The following is an 18847-nucleotide window of genomic DNA, read 5'->3' on the forward strand; positions in this document are numbered from 1 at the left end:
TCTCTTGTCGTTGAAGGGTAGATAGCTCAGGACTGCAGCAGGGCTTCACTGGGACTCGGGAGTTGCAGCAGCCGTCTTCTCTTCGGTTCTTTTGCAGTTCCAGTAGCAACTCTGACTTCCAGCCCAAGAGTCCTGCCTTTTATCCAAAATCCCCCATTCACACAGCCTGGCTGTCAATCACTCAGCAGGGGGTTGTCCGGCCCCGGACAACCACCTCAGCCAATCGACACAAAGTGTGACTTGGGCCTCCAAGGAGACCCTGTGCAGGGGGTGACTAAACCCCTCCCTCACATTCAGCCCACCTAGACACCCAAATGCCAAAGGAGGGCTTCTGGACAGAAGTCCGCCAAAGGTCGGCGAACAAAGAAGGCAAACCTGGTTTGCTGCGCAAAGTAAAACACAAGAAGGACTTTAACAAAAAGAAATGGCGATAAAACCCAACCAGAGCCAAAATGAAAAGTATTTGGTCAAGCGGGTTTAAGTTCGAGGCTAATATAATCGAGGCTAATATAATAGCCTAAAACAGTACCACGTTTATATAGTATAATCACTGCAGAATAGATAGGGAAGATATCACTGCAACCAGCCAAGTCTTAGTGTTAAGAGAGCAAAATAAAGCTCAGAGAGGCACAGACAAAAAGGGAAACTAACTAAACCTTTTCCAATACTCCATGTAAGATGGGGTGTACTGGGTCTGTAGTTTAAAGTGACTATATCAAGTTAATGGCAACTTTACATGTTTCTGGGGGACAGTAGTTGGCCCCAGAAAAATGGAGCCAGTGGGAAGTCTCAAGGACAACCCTGTGTCACTGCATTGAAGGTGCTGTGTAACACACAAAAAAAGTGGGGCTCATGGAGTGGTGTAGCTCCAGAGCCCAAGATCACACAAACGGTAGAAATGCACATGGCAAAACACATGTAAGAGTGGGAAAAAGGCTCACACTCTTACCAGGTGGAAAAAATAAACCCCAGAAATCCAGCAAAGCTGCTGAGGGACTCACTAGGTAAGGAAAATTAGCCATAAATGCGAATTCTCCCTAACGTAGTGGAATATATTTTGATGTGTCCCAATTGATTTGATTACTCATTTGGAAAACTGACCCGATGTGACCAACCCCCTCCCCTCCCCTCCCCTACCCCCATCTTACGCTCCTTTTATTGTTGGTAGCTTTGATCTTTCTCAGAACAATATGAACCCAACTTAATCTTCAGTTTTCAAAAGGCATTGATGATGATCGAAATGTTTACAAATGACTAATAACTGTTTTAGGGTTGTACTTCACTAATCTTTTATTTCGCGTAACCTCCTGAGTTTTGAATTTCAGGTTGCAATGCGTGCTCTTGGCTTTGAACCCAAAAAGGAAGAATTGAAGAAAATGATAGCTGACATTGACAAGGAGGGATCTGGGACCATTGACTTTGAAGATTTCCTGTCAATGATGTCCATTAAAATGGTATTCTTTATTTTTCTCGTCCATAACCTTTTGTAAAATGATTATTTCATTAAACAGTTCTAGGGTTTTATTTAACTGTCTGGAATTGTTGTTTCAGAGTGAGAAGGATTCAAAAGAAGAAATAATGAAAGCTTTTCGATTGTTTGATGATGATGCAACTGGAAAGATTTCCTTCAAAAATTTAAAGAGGGTTGCCAAGGAATTGGGAGAAAATCTGACTGATGAAGAACTACAGGTATATAAGTGGTTTGGAAATAAAATCTCAAACTTACAATTCTGTATTTGCAGAGCCCAAAGGATCCACAAACATTTGCCTTGCAGTTTTATAGTATGACTATGTAACGTAAAGTAGTAAATGATGACTAGGAACATTGAAAAACAAAAGTTGCTGTGTCCCATAGCAACCTAAACTTAATTTCTAGTCATTTTAAAAGAGCACTTGCCCAAGAAAGCAAGTGCTGTTTAGATGACTTTCTAAATGTGAGCTATAGATGCTGTTTATCTTATGGTAGAATCCAGGAATACTTTTATAGGGAGTAGGGTGGAAGAGTGCTTCAGGTCCCCCTGAAACTCCCCACAAGGCTGAAATGAAAATGCAATCACCGGTTTGGTTATCCAATAGCGGTGCTTTTCAAGAAATGCATAGGACTGCTCTATAATAAGCCCACAAGCTCCAAGATGGTGATGTGAATACGCAACGAAGCTAGCATGGATTGAACAGAAAGTATTTGGTTAATTTAGCAGTTTGTACATTAGATCAGCAATACATCTGTCTCCGCCAACTGGCCATGTACTATCACGTACCTGCCTTCAGGGTCGCTTTCTGTTGCTATGTGGGTGAATGGTAGTGATTTGTGTACCAGTATCAAGACACCTCATGCTCTGGTCGAGTATGATGTGAAAAAACAATGGTTCCCCCATCCAGGTGAAAACTTACCCACTTGATGCCCAAGCAAATGGGTCTCTTGTAAATACAATATCCGTGCCCCTAGTCTGTTAACATATGCCATTACCTTCCTTCCGTGCCTTCACATGCATACCAAGCTCTCTGACATTCCAGCTCAATAGTTTTATCTCTTCAGTGTTCTTTGCAACCATTTAGTCCCTCCACCTCTCCATGCTCCTTACTCCAATATGTAATGTCACTCAGTGCGTAGCGTAGTGCTATGTTTGTGCATTCTTTTATCTTTAACACCCCAACCGTTTGCCCTTCTCCCCACCCTCCACCCTCATAGTTCCCCGAACTTCAACTATGGCATCCCTATCACTACCTCCCCACTCCCCTCCTCTCGCTCCAACAACTAACTTATGCACACGCATGTGGGGGACCGCTTCAAGGGCGGCCGGGGTCTGGGACCAACATTTGTATCTTATGTCTCTCATTCCCGTTAATGTATGTTACTAGTACACATTATAAATATGTCCAGTAGCAAGATGCTGGTAAACCAATACTGCTATAACGACTTAGAAGAGCAGAGTCCAAGGCGCACACCACCCTAGGCACGTGTATTACATTAGTTGCGTCGCCGTCGGTGCACAGTACTCCCATCTCCGGGCTCACGAGCATCCTTCATCGGTTTCAGGGGTCTTGTCTGTCAGAGGGATATTAGTTTCTATGAAGGAGGCCACTTGTTCCGGAAATGTAAAAAAGTAGGTCTTGTTTTTGTAATGCAGGCGCAATCTAGCTGGGTACAACATTGCATAGGGTATTGCTCGTTCATGGAGCATTTTATTCACTCCCATGAATGTTCGCCTTTCTTGCTGTACTGCGAGGGTGTAGTCTGGAAAAATGCAGACCAAAGTGGATCCAACTTTTAGTTCCTATTTGTCTCTGGCCGCTCATGACACCAGATCTCTGTCCCTGTAATTCATAAGTCTTGCGATGATTGGTCTCGTATAAGTGCCAGGTTTGGGACGTGCAGTTAGTGTTCTTTGTGCTCGCTCAACCACAAACATTGCCCACCATTCAGGATCCCCAAGCAGTTCCTTAAGTAACTGTTCAACAGCGAGCTCCATCGGACCCTTTAGTGCGTCTTCCAGCACTCCCATTATGCGTATATTGTTACGGCGCGACCTCACTTCTAAGTCTTCACACTTCAGTTTGACTGTGCCCAGATCTTTAGCCATGGTGGTCACTGTGTTTTGCATTGCCGCAAGCTTGTCTTTAGTCGCGCTGATCCTTGTTTCAGCTTCAGTGATGCAGCCCGTGGCCTTCTACAGCCGATTTCGGATTGACGTGACATTAATATTAATGCCATCAAGTTTATCATTAAGAGCAGCAAAGCCTTGTTTCGTTGATGCTAAGACCCCTTGTAGGTCCATGGGGGTTGATGTTGGCTGGGAAGATGGTGAGGCAGTGTGGCTGGTTTCCTCACAACTCACGTTTTCCTTACTGGTTGGTTTCGTGAACCTTTCTATTGTACCCCCTGTCTTGGTCGTCGCCCGTTTGGCCATTGTACTGTGCTTCCCCAGTGGTCGCAGTGTTGTGCTCCACCGGTTCCTAGGAGCATCAGCTGGTTCAACTTTCACTCCACTGGGCCACCACGTTTGGGATTGGTTTGACATTATATGTGTGGGGGTCGCCTCTTCGGAATTACTAGGGTTGTACAAGTTCACTGCCCTCTTCTTCACCCACAGGGGTAATTCCTGTATGATCTCTTGTAACCAGACCAGTATGATGTCTTCTGTGGAGCCTATTGTGGTTGTGGTTGTGGTTATTGTGGCTTGCACCAAGAATGTAACTAATATGCCGCTGTGTGTCCTGCTGCTGCTATATGCACTGTGGTGCATGTCGCAGTCTGTGTTTTGTTCGCGGCTCCTGTTGTTGCCCTTAAGGTTCCTCTTGCTAAGAGGCAGGCTGCGTAGTCACATGGTTTGAGCTGTTCTGCGTTGTCTTGTTTCAACTGTATACTTGGGTTCAAACGTTTTTTGCTGCCGTAACTTACTGCCACCAATACTGCTATTCAGGGAGCGGAATAGTCCTGTGGTTCCGTAAACATGAACCAGCGCGTGGGTATTGCAGACCAGGCGTATTATGGGAGTTTCGTGCCCCTGTGTTGTGGGAGCATTTACAGCATGCTCCGCAGCTCTACCTTGGTATTGGCTTCTGTAGGGGTCTGCGATAGGGGGTTAGAGAGTGAGGGAACAGTCCTTCCCTATGTCCCACGTGGCCTTGCTGCGCTGCACACCAGAGGTACAACTATGCGCCAGGGCACCCCAAGGGTTTCTCCTACTGGTCCTGAGGCACTGTGCCTCTGAGTTATGTGGGTAACTATGGCCCTGCCCAGGCTGCGTGGACGGGGTAGAGCTCCCGGATTTACATCTCTAGCCAGGCACGCGCTGTCTGCTGGATCCTAGTCTTAGACCACTGTGGTGGTAGTATGTTGTCGCTAAGTTGCTGTGTGTGGTACACTCTGTTTGAGGGCTGTGTCTGACCTGGACAGGTGTCCTTAATGTGACTGCTTCCTGTTGGGCGCCCCTACAGTGGTGCACGGCTGTTCCCGCTGGTAGCTTCAGCAGTGGCTCGCAGTAGAGAGGCCAGGCCCTGCTTCCCTTTCAAAACGTCTGATATCGTGGAGTGCCTTAGCCATACTTCGGGTTGCCTCTGATGTTGCACACATGTTCGACGCTGATGTGCATGTGCCAATCAGGGGTTTGTGCTCTCTCCACTCATTTACATCTCCATGTGCGTTTAACTTGCTTGCCGTCACTGGGTTTTGCCGTGAGGGTTGTACTTCCTACCCACTTTTCAACCCCTCCTTGTAGAGTGCTAGAGTTGGTGCTATTCCGTTTGCTGCCGCTACTACATGAGAGCACAAACTCCCCCCAAACCCCCCGGATTCCTGGCTCGCCGTCTTGTCGCAGTCAGGTTGCGGTGCCGGAGCTAAGGCTATGGGGCTTCACAGGTATCGCTCCAGGCGCAGCACCACCGCGGAATCCGATGCAAGGTTGGGAAGTAGAGCAAGCAGTCCAGCGCCTCCCTTTGTGAGGTGCCTTCTACGGTCTCAGTCAACCCAGGATTCGGAGTTCACAGGCGCACTGTTGCCTCTGGGAGTTACATCGGTTGTGCAGTTTTTCCAGAGACTAGGGCCGTCGGTTTATTCGCACATCTGGTGTTTGAAAAAGGGGCCGGAGTGATTGTGCGGGCGGTCTTCTGTGGCTCTGCTGTCACGCGGGGCAGGCCCACAGGAGCTCCGGATCGTTTCTCTGCTATCGTGCAGGGTCGCCTCGAAAGCTTGATGTATCTCCGGTGTCGCAATTCAGAATTTTGCGAATATTTTTTTTTCTTCCCCCCCCCCCCCAAGAGACTGCAGTCGGCAACCATAGACACCTTCTCCTTCAATTCTGACACAAACCGGACATTTTTCAGGGAATTCTAGGTCCTGTTCCCCAGCACGCCACAGGAGCTCGCTCTCAGAGCTACATACAGCTTTGTGCGCAACAGCACCACCCAAGATGCAGTATTTAAAAGAAACGGTGGTGGTGGTGGTTGGGGGGGGGGGTGGGGGGATTGGGGGAAGGGCTAATGCCCTTTGAGGGGAACGATATCATGTGTTATTATCCCGATGTATTTTAGCCATGTTAGATGCGAAGAAGGGTGACATTTTATTTGCAGAATTAGAGAAGGCTCACATTGCGTCTTTAAGGTAGCTGTGGGATTGAACCACAATAGTAATGTCTATATTGGCATGGTAACCAATATGGTTGGTGTAGCAGTCATTCAGTTTTGTTTTTTGTGTTGCTCATTGGTACCTGTATTAGTATTGGGCAGTAGGCTCAATTGTCTCTTGCGCTATTTAAGTTAGTCTTGGGAGTTCTGGGTTGACCAAGTAGACGTTTTACCCTTGGTGGACGCACTTGTCAGCAGAGGTTACATTGTTTGTGAAACAATATCCGAAGAGCCATTTAGTCTGGTTGATAGAGCAGAGAGGATTGTGCCATCTACCCACTGGCAGGCGCAGCCATACTTACCTTGGTGCCCCCTTTGTTATTGCCACAGCATGTACCTGCTTGGGCTACCGCATATCTGGTGTTTGTATGTCATGTCATGACATGTGTACACAGGCGCACATGAGTGCAGGCTGTACCTAGCATAAGGTGGCCTGGTCATTCAATTCTTCACAAGGGTGCAGGATGGCATGGCTAATCTTGCGGGAAAAGCCTTGTTTGGCATGTTATGGGCGTATACGGATGTGCAAGATGGCCCCTAAGCACATTGTGGTACGCAGGGCCTTAAAAGGCTGCACTGGGGCAACTTAACTGAATCTATATGCCTTGGCATGGACTATGCGTTGTGGCTGCATAATGGCTCTAACTAGACAAATGGGGCTGCACCTGGCATAATCTGGCAGAACTTTGGCATACAGGATTTGTACCTATTATTTGATGCGTTTGTTGACTTTACTTTGGTGTGTGATGGCTACTCCTAGACATATAAGGCCCATGCCTGTGCGAGGGTGCACCTGACCTGAATTTAATTAAGACAGACTGATTATTCTTTTTATTTGTGGATGTATTTATTTTGTTTATATAGCGCTTTACCCCAAAACACTGAACATTTTAACATCTTGATACATATAACATTATAACAGTAGAAGCAAATTACAATTATGAATCAGTCCAACAAAACAGTAAGCAGAGCAATTAAACTGAAGGGAAGGGGGATAGTAGTGCAGTAGGACGGAGAGGGAGGGGGCAGGGTGAGGAGGAGGAGGAGGAGGAGGAGGAGGAGGAGGAGGAGGAGGAGGAGGAAGAAGAAAACAGAAGGGGAAAAGGGTGAGAGTGGGGATGTGGGGGAGATGATCAAGGGGAAAAGATAAAGGAAGGAGGGGGAGCAAGAAGGGGGGGGAGGGGGTTTCATGGCGGGGAATGGAGAAGGAGAGATTTAAGGGAAGTGCAGAATGAGGAGAAGGTAGGAATAGAGCAGATTCAGAGAGGTAAGGAGTTCCAGTGCAGGGGGGCTAGGAGCTGGAAGGATCGGAAACGGGAGGGGGCACAAGGGGATGGAGGAACAGTGAGAAGGAAGTAGTCAGCAGAACGAAGGGAGCAGCAGGGAGTGTAGAAAGAGAGGAGGTAGGAGAGATAAGGGGGAGCAAGACCATGGAGAGATTTAAAGACTAAGCAGAGAAGATGAAATCTAAGTTGGGAGTGAAAGGGAAGCCAGCCAAGGGAGGAAAGGGAAGCAGGGATGGAGTCACTGGAGGTAAGGAAGAGGGTACGGACGGCAGAATGGTAGATTTGAGGGGGGCGGGGCGAGATGAGAAGTAGGTAGTCCAAAGAGTAAGGAGGAGCAGTAGAAGAGGTGAGAGAAGATAAGGGAGGAGATTAAAAGTTTAGTAGCATGGAAAGTGAGAGAGGGGCGGACTTTGTGAATATGACAGAGAGAGAGAGAGAGAGAGAGAGAGAGAGAGAGAGAGAGAGAGAGAGAGAGAGAGAGAGAGAGAGAGAGAGAGAGAGAGAGAGAGAGAGAGAGAGAGAGAGAGAGAGAGAGAGAGAGAGAGAGAGAGAGAGAGAGAGAGAGAGAGAGATATCAAAGTGAATGCCTAGGTTGCAAGCGTGGGCAGATATAGGGAGATTAGAAGGAGGAAAGTGAATGAAAGGTGGAGGAGAGGGAGGGGGAAGAAAGTTGGAGGGGAAGAATACAACTTCAGTCTTGTTAGTGTTGAGGGAAATAAAGCGGGTAGACATCCAGTTTTTTTATGGCAGTAAGACAGGAACAGAGTTTCAGGTCGAGGTCGGTAGAGCAGGAAATGAAGAGCTTAGTATCGTCAGCATAGAAATGGTGGGAAATGCCGAACGAGGAGATAACTGGGGCAAGGAGGGAGGTGTAGAGTGAGAAAAGGAAAGGGACAAGCACAGAACCTTGAGGTACGCCGTATTCCAGAGGCTTGGTTGGAGAGGACTGGCCTACCCAGGAAACAGTAAAAGAGCGGGCGGAGAGGTAAGAGAATAGCCTGTTAAGAACAGAGCCTTTGAATCCAAAGGAAGAAAGAGTGCTTAGAAGATGGGTGATCGACAGTGTCGAAGGCAGCAGAGAGGTCAAGAAGAATAAGGATGGAGGATTGCTTAGAGTGTCCGTTGGGTGGGTGGATGGGTGGGTGGGGGGAGGGAGGGAGGGAGGGAGGGAGGGAGGGAGGGAGAGGGAGAGGGGGGGAAAAGGAGGGAGAGATCTGAAGGAGTGTTAACGAAAAACGTTTATTTGCAAAGGTATACATAGCCCAAAAGCGAATGACAAAAGGCCTGTTGTGTATTCATGGCGTGTATGTAATTGTGCATCAAGCTTAGCATAAACCAATCTGGGCGCTCTGTTAAGTAGCCCCTAGTAAGGCATTTAGGGTCATGGAAACCCAACTGCTCCAGTGCAGACAGCAGAGGAGGTGGTCACCTTGGATCCTAGGAGGTTCCAGTGAACCAAGATTTTCTAGGGAACTCCTGCTTGCAGTGAGCATGAATAAGACCGATCGGGCGGTTTGATTTGCGTACAGCGGATTATGCAAACATGTGTACTGAAGGAAGTGGGTATGGGACTAAATGTAGGGAATGATTACATCTTGATCAGTCTGGAGCGATGTAATAATACTGTGCACTGGTTTTATGTTGATGGCCCTACAAGGAAAAATTAATTTAAGCACAATAGCATGCATAGGCAGCACTGTGAGACGTCTCATGTGAGGTATTTAGATAGCTGGCCGGGGCATTCCGTTTAGAGCTCCCATTTTCATCCTCTAGAGCTGCCATTTTCATCCTATATCCTCTAAGAAGTGTGTGCTGTTTTGTCCGATACTGTGGGTATTTATTTTGTAGCAGTGAATCTTTGTTTCCCTGACGACTTATGTTTGTTTCGCAGGAAATGATTGATGAAGCCGATCGTGACGGCGATGGGGAGATCAACGAGCAAGAGTTTTTGCGAATTATGAAGAAGACTAGTCTATACTAGCATTGTTGCGTGCTGTATTTTTGTATGGGGGGAAATCAACATTTCTTCCTCCTTTTTTTCGGAACTCAAACCATCTGATACAATGTGCCTATTTTGTATACTTTGATTCAGTTTATTTTTACAATATTGTGAAAATGGGTGCCCAGAGAAACTTTAAATTTCTAGTGTCATTTATTTTAAGAATCTGCCTAATTTTGAGCTCTTTTCCGAAATTCTATATGTAATCCTAACTTATTACATTTTGTGCTTTTCACCTCTTCGTAGTCCAAAGCTCCCCTGTGCCATATTGTCTCGCAATTTGTTTCATATATTTGTAAAATTTTGTAAAGTAAGTAAACTTTATTTACAAACTCTTTATTCATTTGTTATCTGTGCAAGTAGTTTTCATATGCCTAAATGATTAGTGTCTGGCAGGGCCAAGGCCCAAACTGGTGTTGTAGTGTTGAATAGCAACCTAGTCGGACAATATCTACAAAAAACGACTCTATCAAACTGGAGAATACGTTTTTACCAGACTTAATTTTTTGCCAAATTCAAAATTGCTGATTGAGCTTGTGATCAAATTTTGTTAAAGACCTGGAGTAATGTATAATGCGTAAACTTTATTATTGAAAACAAAGCAGCAAAGGAATGAATATCTATACAGTTTGGAGTCCCTGGGTGATTCCATTCTCTCTTACCCGCATATTTTTAACACACTAAAAACAGAACCTTTTGCTTAAAAAGTTATTCCTAATGGTCCGAGTCCCTACGTCTAGATTATTTCCCTATACGAAACATCTTGCTGTCCCTTCGTGTGATTCTGGTCATCCATAGCAAGCGCTGGTGGAACAAGATATTTCATATAGGAAAATGAATGTAAATGTAGAGACTCTGACCATTAGGAATAACTTTTTAAGTAAACGGTTCTGTCTTTAGTGTGTTTAAAAAAAGCAAAGGAATGAAACTAATTGATGAAGCCAAATTATTGAAGTAAAATTCCCATAATACCATAGAAAATGGGCCTATGGAGAAATCTTTGTGGATGGTGATAATGGGTCTCCTAAAAGTCCTCTTACTTCGTAGGTCAGCATTCAGAAACGACCAATGGAAGAAAGAATCCGAAATGGGGCCATGTTTGAGGGATCTGCTACATGGTCTGGGGGGAGGGGGGGATTCACTGTGATGGCATTTATTTGTGATGGAAAAGATGGCCAGGAAAAGAGCAAAGAATATCCCGAGAGAAACCACACTCCAAGATTTGCTATAAAGAGGTGGAAGAACCTCTGAGACTCATTAATCCACACTTACAAGGAACCAAGTAGTCCCAATCCAAACACCTTGTGGAACCAGACAAAACAAACAGGGCATTCCCCATGTGGAGCATGCAGCGCCTTTGTCGGCACCACAAGAACAAAAACTGTTGACATCGTATGGCACTACCCCTGGATCCAAATATATTTGACCAATTGCAACAGCAACAACGTGATTTACCTTATCACCTGCCCTTGTGGACTGCGATATGTGGGGATGACCACCCACCAAATAAAAACCGGACTTGCCGAACATCGTTCATGCATCTGCAACAAAAAAACGTTCTGCGCCAATGGTGGAACACTTTGTGGACAAACACGGCCCAACCGAGTTTCACTGGACCATCAATAAGCTTGCCATCCCTACAAGGGGAGGCAACCTCCATAATCTACTGTACAGAAGGGAACAACTGTGAATCTTCAGGCTCAAATCCGACATCATCGGCCTGAATGTACCAACATGTTGGCAAACACTGGCAACACTTTAATTCCACCGCCAGCCTTATATCTCCATGGACCTTTTCTTTCTCCCTTTTGAAAAAACTCAGAAATTCATTTTGACCTATTGACTTTGGTGGGGTTTTTATTTGTACAACTTGGACAAAAGTCTTGCATGTTTGCTTTTATATACTTGATCTGACATGTTGTTTTTTGATGTTACAAATTCTTAATTGTTGCCCATGGGAATTATTTCTTCTGCATGTCCCTGTGCGGAGTAGGCACACAACATGTAATTATGTCGTAGTTTGGTCTGGGAGTATTTTATGTTGTCCAGACAAATTCATTCACATCTGCCTTTGCCATCCTAATATGGCGCGGCAGCATCTCGCCCGACTATAGTCTTTTTAGTGTTGTTGAAATGGATCACGTGACCACGACACGTGCTTTTTGATGTCACACACTTCCCTTTTGAATAACTAAGCCGTAACGCCGTTCGTGCTGAATGTGTTGCAGTTCGGTGTTACGATACCAGGAGGCACTCCACGGAACCACAAGGTTAGTATGATATGATATATGGCATTTATAACGCGCCTATACACAAGTGTTTCAAGGCGTGACAAGGCAAGGGAGGTGGAACTGAGGGAAGACGGACAACGATCCTACAAGGCTAGGTGTCATTCAGATCGCGCAAGTGCATGGGAAAGGGGTGGTGGAGAGTGCCGGGGGAAGGGAGAGGGGACAGTGCAGTACATGGGGTTAAAAGAATAAATAACAAGTAGAAGTGCGGCCAGCAGGTGGCATGGGTAAGTGCAGACATGTGTCAAGTGCTGGTAGTGGGACTGTAGGGATACATAAACAGACCCCCAAGGGCGGGGGTTGCCAGGAAGGCAGTGCAGGTGTGCGAATGGCGGAGGAGGGGACCTGGGCCTGAGATCCGAGGGTGGCCAGGTAGCCAGTGCAGTTTCGGTTTCAGCCAGGAATTCAGCAGGGGATATGAGGAGAAAAGGCAGAATCAACGAGAAAGGTTTTGAGGTTCTTCCCAAACCAGAGATGATTCCCCCTAAGTTTCAGGGAGGCCGTTCCAGAGGGAGGCCTCAGCCGAAGAAAGAGATATACCACCATCTCGTTGCTTGGAGAAGCGGATGAGCGAAGAGCTAAAAAAGGAAGATATTTAGGAAGAGAGAGTTAAAGGTATTGAGGCCTGTGATAATGCGGTTGGAACAGACAACACTCAACAGCCAGGTTAAGATGAACAAATATGGCTTTATTTCTCTTAACACATGCCTTTTTATTATCTTGGTAGCGTGAATTGTGAGTTGACGCGAGAAAAGTCTTATGTTGTACTTTACTTCCTTCAACTGGGTTGTATATGTATGTACACATTATATATATATTTATATATATATATATATCATTTGGCTTCTCTTTAGGGGTTTCTACATGTTCCTTTCGTTCTTATTACTTATAGAGGCCTGTCTTGAAAGTCCACTTGACTCTGTATAAAGGTCTCTAGTCTATAGAATGGTTGCTTCCCCAGCTTCACCCCTTTCACATATATTCTCTTAGGGATCTCTGTCCACTCCAAATGTTATGGATTGCTTTCGTAGGGGCTCACCTGTTTGCCAGCTCGACCAGCCCTTCAACATCTTCATAACCGCTCTGTCCTCGGGCGCCCGGGATCACTAGCATCAGCTGTGTCAGGTGTCTCCCATCGAGCCCTCCTTTCTTTCGGCTCCTATTAGTCAGCATCTGCTGACAGGACTCCTCATTCACGAAGGTGGGGGGCCCCGCACAGCCTCTCTCGCTCCTGCCAAGCCCCACTCTCCTCAGGCTCCGATAAGCCTTCTTCCGATGCCGACGACTCCTTCACAAGGGTGGGGGACCCGCAGAGGCCGAGCCCCTCTCTCCACGGGCTTCACAGGGAGCCAATCTCCTACACGAGTCTCCGTTTCGCCACCGGTGAGGATCCGTGGCCTTTAAAGTAATTAACTTCAACTGGAACTTGAACGAACCGCACAACGGGTGCCTATTCCAACTTCTTATTTATATTTTTTCTAGTAGGCCCACTCGTAGTTGATCTCTTCTTCGGTGAGACACTTCTCTGACTCCGTCTGTATTTTTAAAACAAAACGAACCAACAAAACCGCACCAGTATTAGAAAAGAGAACCTGACAGGTAAAGAAAAAAATCATCTCCTCATTGGAGGAATTGCCTGTCCTTCATAAGATAAGTCCTCCTCCCCCTGTATACATCATCCATTAACCCTTTCAAGAGGCTTTGATTGGCTCTGTTCTTCTTTCTCTTCCTTTGCCTTATTACAAGGCCCCAGGCCCCTGAAGGCCCTGTGGACAATGCAGAAGGTTTTGAAGTTAATCCTCGCAGCCACTGGGAACCAGTGCAGAAATTTCAGTCCTGGAGAGATACGATCCCTGGGCTTGAGGCAGAGGGCGGAGAGTAGAAGCATGCAGATTTAGAAAGAGACTATTGCAATAGTCCAGCCTAGAGAGAACCAGAGCTCAAGAGACGGTGAGCTTCTGGGTTAAGGAGAGGAAAGGAAGATTACCTCTGAGGAAGTGCAGCTGGTAGTGTGACTTCTTAGAGACATCAGAGATGTGAGGAGAGAAGGAGAGTGTGGAGTCAAAGATGAACCCGAGGTTTTTAGCCTCACAGGTGGGAGAAGGAAGATGGCCAAGAGGCTGGCCAGACAGTGACAGGAAATGAGGGAGCGGGTGTGCCGATGAGGAGAATCTCAGTCTTACTGGCATTAAGGCAGAGATCATTGGCGGCACACCACTCCTCGATGGCGGACAGACCGTCCGAGATGAGAGAGGGAGAAGAGGTGGCTGACGGTAGCCTGAAAATGAGCTGAGTGCCATCCGCATAGCACTGGAAGTTGGGGCACAGCTCGGTAATGAGGTGGGCAAGCAGTGCCAGGTATTGCTTGAACAGCCAGGGAGAGAGTTTGGACCCCTGGGGAACACTAGAGATAGAGGAGAGGAAGGACCCAAGTTGAACCTGGGAGGGTCGATCAGAGAGGAAAGAAGTCAGCCACGCCAGGACCTGACTGGTGATACCCAGGTTATCACGGAGACTGTTGAACAGAATGGCATGGTTGACCGTGTCAAAGGCAGAAGAAAGATCTAGTAAGATGAGGACACAGGGGGTGTTGGAATCAAGGTTCGAGAGCAGGTCTTCACCGATGTTCAGTAGAGCAGTTTCCGTGCTTCTGGCAGCTCTGAAGCCAGGCTGATGATCACGGAGAAAGCCAACAGATTCAGTGTGGTGATTGAGCTGGGAGATGGCCAGCTTTTCCAAGAGTTTACCCAAGAAAGGAGTGATGGAGATTGGGCAATAGTTAGCCGGGCAGGGGGGTCGGCAGAGGTTTTTTAAGAAGAGGGTGAACAAGGGAGTGCTTCAGGGGGGGAGGGAAGACTCCAGTGGCAAAAGGGCAAAGGAGTGGTTGCAGAAGTCGCCCAGGGCAGGAGCCAGGGAGTTAATTTGATCCTTGATAGTTTTGGAGGAACAGGGATGAACCTGTTTTTACAAGACTTTCATAGATGGGACTTGTCTAGCAACCTCGTCTGGGTAGAACAGGGGAAAGGCAGAGAAGGAGGGAGGAGAGGTGGTCAAAGTAGGGCCAGAGGAAGAGCAGGGAGGAAGGGGAGAGGAGGAGAGCAGAGAAGAGGACAGGATGTCCTGAGGTTTAGAGATGAAATGAGAAGCCAGTGCCGTGCAGAGGGCCTGGGATGGGCCAGGAGAGGTAGAGATTGCGGCAGGATTGGCCAGTTCATTGCCGATTTTAAAATATTCAGCCGAGTTGTTAGTTGCCGCAGAGATGCGGGCTTGGATGTGAGCTCTCTTCTTGGTGAGGACAGAGCCGGTATTGCCTTTGGAGCAGGTGGCAGGCCAGTTTGCCAGAGGATGCACAAGAAGCACGCCATTTCCTCTCAGCCAGCCTGCACTTGCGTTTAAGGGTGACAAGGTCTGAGTCTTACAGGAATTGCACTTAACTTTGGGCTTCAGGCAGATCCTCATAACCGGGGCAAGAACATTGAGCTTATCAGATATAGCAGAGTGGATCATGGAAAGGGCAGTGTCGGGGTGTGAGTCGGCCAAAAGGGGAGAGGGAGGTGAGAAAATGGCGGCAAAAGCCTCAACTGACACGCGCTTCATGGGTCGGATGATCGAGAAGGTGGGTGGCAGTGATGGAGTTGGCTTGGCCTGAGGGGTAGAGAGGGTGAGCTGGGAGGAAAGGAGAAAGTGATCGCTCCCGGAGAGAGTAGTGGTGAGAGGGATGGAAAGGGGAAGGTCTGAGGAGATCAGAACATCCAGAGTTTGCCCTGCAGGGGGAGTCGGGCCAGAGGGGAGAATAGAGAGTGAGAGAGAGTCGTAGAGGTTACAAAAGTCCAGAGGAAGGACTGGAAACATCCAGGTGGATGTTGAAGTCTCCAAGAAGGAGGAGTTGAGTGGTTGAGACCAGGAGGGAAGAGGAGAGGTCCGCCCACTCAGAGGAAGGAGAAGGTCTGACCAGGTGGCCGATAGTAGCCACAGAAAGGGAATTGCTAGTAGAGAGGGAGAGCCTGCAGACAAGGCATTCAAAAGAGGAGTAGGCCTGCGTAGGAATGACCGAGCTAACAATCCATTCAGGGAAGATCAGGGCTACACCTCCTCAAGAGCGGTTGGGCTTGGGCGCGGAGGAGATCTTGTAGCTGTCAGGGAGGAGAGTGTCAAAGCTTGTGACGGAGCTGGCCAAGAACCATGTCTCGGTGAGACCGAGGACATAGAGTTCAAGTTCCTCAGGAAGGCGGTAGATGTCGGAGTGTTTGATAGCTGAGCGAGGGTTAAGAGTGGCAATATGGAGAAGGTTGCCATCCTTGAAAGACTTCCGGGAGGGGGGGTACAAATCAGAGGTACGCCCTGCGGAGGTGCAGAAGAAGCCTGAGGGGCGGGGGGGGGCAGAAGGGGAAGGAGGAGAGGGCAAGGTAGCCAAGGAGGAGGCAGCTTGGGGAGGCGAGGAAGCTGTGGACGAGGGAGAGGGGACAGCAGGAGAAGAAAGGAAATTGATGAGGCACGGGAAACGTCTATCGAAGAGGAGAAGGTTGTTTAGAGGGCCTTGGACCAAGACAGTACCATTCACATAAACATTAATGATGAGCTTGGAGGAGTGAAAGGAGGTCAGGAGGGCCTCCCACCGTGTGCCACCATTAATGGGAGAGGAAGAGAAGGGAGAGTGCACAGAGACCATATGTAGAGTCAATAGGTCTGGCGAGGGAACGACAAAGAGGATGTCAGTGAAAGTTTGCATGGAGGAGGCACTAGTATAGGTGTCAACGATAGGGAGGCCTGGGTTGGAGATCAGGATGTCCTTTTTAAACTTCTTCCTACCAGAGAGCACCATAGTGTAAGGAGGGGAGAGCACTAGGGAAGGACACAGGGCAGGGTGCAAGCAGGCGAGACAAGTTGATCAATTGGACAGGAGGACAGATTTCAAATATTTTCACAATGCAATTTTTTAAAACACGAGAAAAACCCACCTAATTTTGATAGTCCTGAATAGTGGGAAAAAGGCCTAGGTTTCACAAAGCAATTTAAATACTTTCACAGTGCAATTTTTAAAACCGGAGAAGAACACACCTACGTTTGAGAGTTTGCGAATAATCCAGTTTGCAGGGTAGGGTGAGGTTCTGACCCACCCCCACCCCTGGCCACGCTTGCCTGTCCTAGTCGCAGATGGCTGACGGCTGGCTGCTGGCTTCCTCTGCTGACACCTGCAGACACTGTAGGGAGCTGCCTCTTGCAGGAGCCACCCTTTGCCTAGGGCCCTTAGCCACAGGGGCTGACAGGCAGAGGGCTGCCCAGGGAGGATAGGATAAGCGGGGCAAGGCGCCTGATGGAAGTGGCACGCGCGCACACATGGGTGCCGGCTGCTAGACCAGGAAGCAAGACATAGTGTCCAATCGAAGGAGGAGGCAGGCAGGAGGGCGGGAAAAGGCAAGGGGAGGGTCGGCTGAAATAGCATGTAGTAGTACACATACAAGCCGCTAGTCACACACTGTACCAAGTGACAGCGCTTCTGCCACAATCGGAAGCATCCCCCACCTCTTTCTTTGAAAACATTTTTTTTTTTTAGTTTTTTTTTAGACCCCACCCTTTTTTGAATAATCGTTTTTTTCTTCCTCTTTTTTTAACAATTCTTTTTTTGAATAATGGTTTCTAATACCTGGTTTTTGATATGTCTAGGGTTCACTCGAACTTGAGATGACCCGGACCAATGGACACTAGCTAGTGATATATAAAAAATATGTACAAGCAGCATGCCAACATTTCGCCTATTGCCCGTGACCTAGAGACTTATGTATATTGTTCATCTCGCTAGGTTCCCTGGCACGTACTATTGAGAGTGCCTGCTCGGAAGCAATAAGATAGCCTTCCGGTCCAGACGGACCGCAATTTGTGGGGAAGTAGAACATGAGGGTAAGACACATGTTACAGATCTTTTTTGACTGTACACCACTCATTTAGATACTAGGGGAATATAAATTCCATAACACGCATGTTTCCTGTCCTCTTCCATCCCGTGCCCCGCTCTTTTTCCCTCTGCAGGTGGGGCCTCCCATAAACAGCAAACCGATATGCTGCAAGTTAGTAAGAAGACAGCACACCTCCGAGTGCTGATTTATATAGCCCTGATGAAAGTGGTGTAATGAGAGTTCACCACTGAAACCGGTAGGCTTTTCTGTGTCCTGGAAATACAAGCGACAAATCAGGAACTTGATGACAAGACACACATTGATCCTCTCATAAATCTAAAACCGAGGATTAAGATGCACTCTACACTGTAAATGGAGCACAAAAAATGAATCTTTTATTTATTATTTTTTTTGTTTTTTTTCCAGTGTACAGGAGAATTTACTGAGCAACCTAGGTTTGTTATTTTTAACCGTGTTTCCAGAAGAAAACACAGCAGTTCTTCTGCAATTTTTTTCCTTGGCCAAGAACTATTTAAGCTCGGTTTTCCACAGAAATCCAATAAAATTGGAAAATATTTAAATTGTAAAGCAGTCAACACGCATGGGAAAAGGGCAAGAGAAACAGAACCCAAAGAATTGGGAAACGTATAAATAACTGCAAATCGATTTACCTGATATCATAATGTGGGACTATGATGACTAGGGGAATACTCGGGTGCAAGACCCCCTTCTGGTTCAACAAGTGCGTGTATAGAGTAAGTCTATACATCTACAGGAGCAAGGTAATAACATTATTTAACCAAAATTAGATGTTAACACAATGGAGATATGCCACCATACAATGTTTTGATTCTTTACGAAATTAAGTAAATTACAAATGGTCACCATTTTGAATATATAAAAACAAGCAGGGCATGCATACACGTGCATTCTCGCGAGTCTGGTGCCCTGCGGTCTGAATTCATGCTGAAAACAGGTAAGAATCTCTCAAATGGGAGGAGAAATTCTGACAATGGCTTTACTAATCCGAGATTAGCTCAAATTTTAAATTGGGGACACTGTTTTGAAACCTGGATTATATCTTGATACACAGGTTATTTAAAGCATCAGACCAGAGGACAGTTACTTTACTATTGAGAAGAAAGGTATGCAAAAAAAAAATTGAAAATGTTCAGTTTTTGACTTTCACAATGTATGAAATATGATGGTGGACAAATCGAGATGGTAACAAATAGATGAATGTTTTCATCATTT

The 18847-nt window shown here is 46.9% G+C and overlaps 2 protein-coding genes across 4 annotated transcripts in view; one reads left to right on the forward strand and one right to left on the reverse strand.

Moving 5' to 3' along the window:
- LOC138516197 (uncharacterized) overlaps positions 1 to 9747 on the forward strand; it is a 453476-nt gene extending 443729 nt beyond the window's left edge. For all 3 annotated transcript variants that reach the window (XM_069631140.1, XM_069631141.1, XM_069631142.1), the window contains 3 exons: positions 1326 to 1454; positions 1552 to 1689; positions 9301 to 9747. In XM_069631140.1, the coding sequence (XP_069487241.1) occupies positions 1326 to 1454; positions 1552 to 1689; positions 9301 to 9390 (357 nt within the window). In that variant the 3' untranslated portion in view covers positions 9391 to 9747. The remainder of the gene's footprint in view (positions 1 to 1325; positions 1455 to 1551; positions 1690 to 9300) is intronic.
- BBS12 (Bardet-Biedl syndrome 12) overlaps positions 1 to 18847 on the reverse strand; it is a 386191-nt gene that overhangs the window by 126632 nt on the left and 240712 nt on the right. The window lies entirely within an intron of this gene.

The sequence above is a fragment of the Ambystoma mexicanum genome, chromosome 6q, assembly GCF_040938575.1.
Source record: "Ambystoma mexicanum isolate Mex_15411 chromosome 6q, UKY_AmexF1_1, whole genome shotgun sequence".
In the NCBI taxonomy this organism is placed as follows: Eukaryota; Metazoa; Chordata; class Amphibia; order Caudata; family Ambystomatidae; genus Ambystoma; species Ambystoma mexicanum.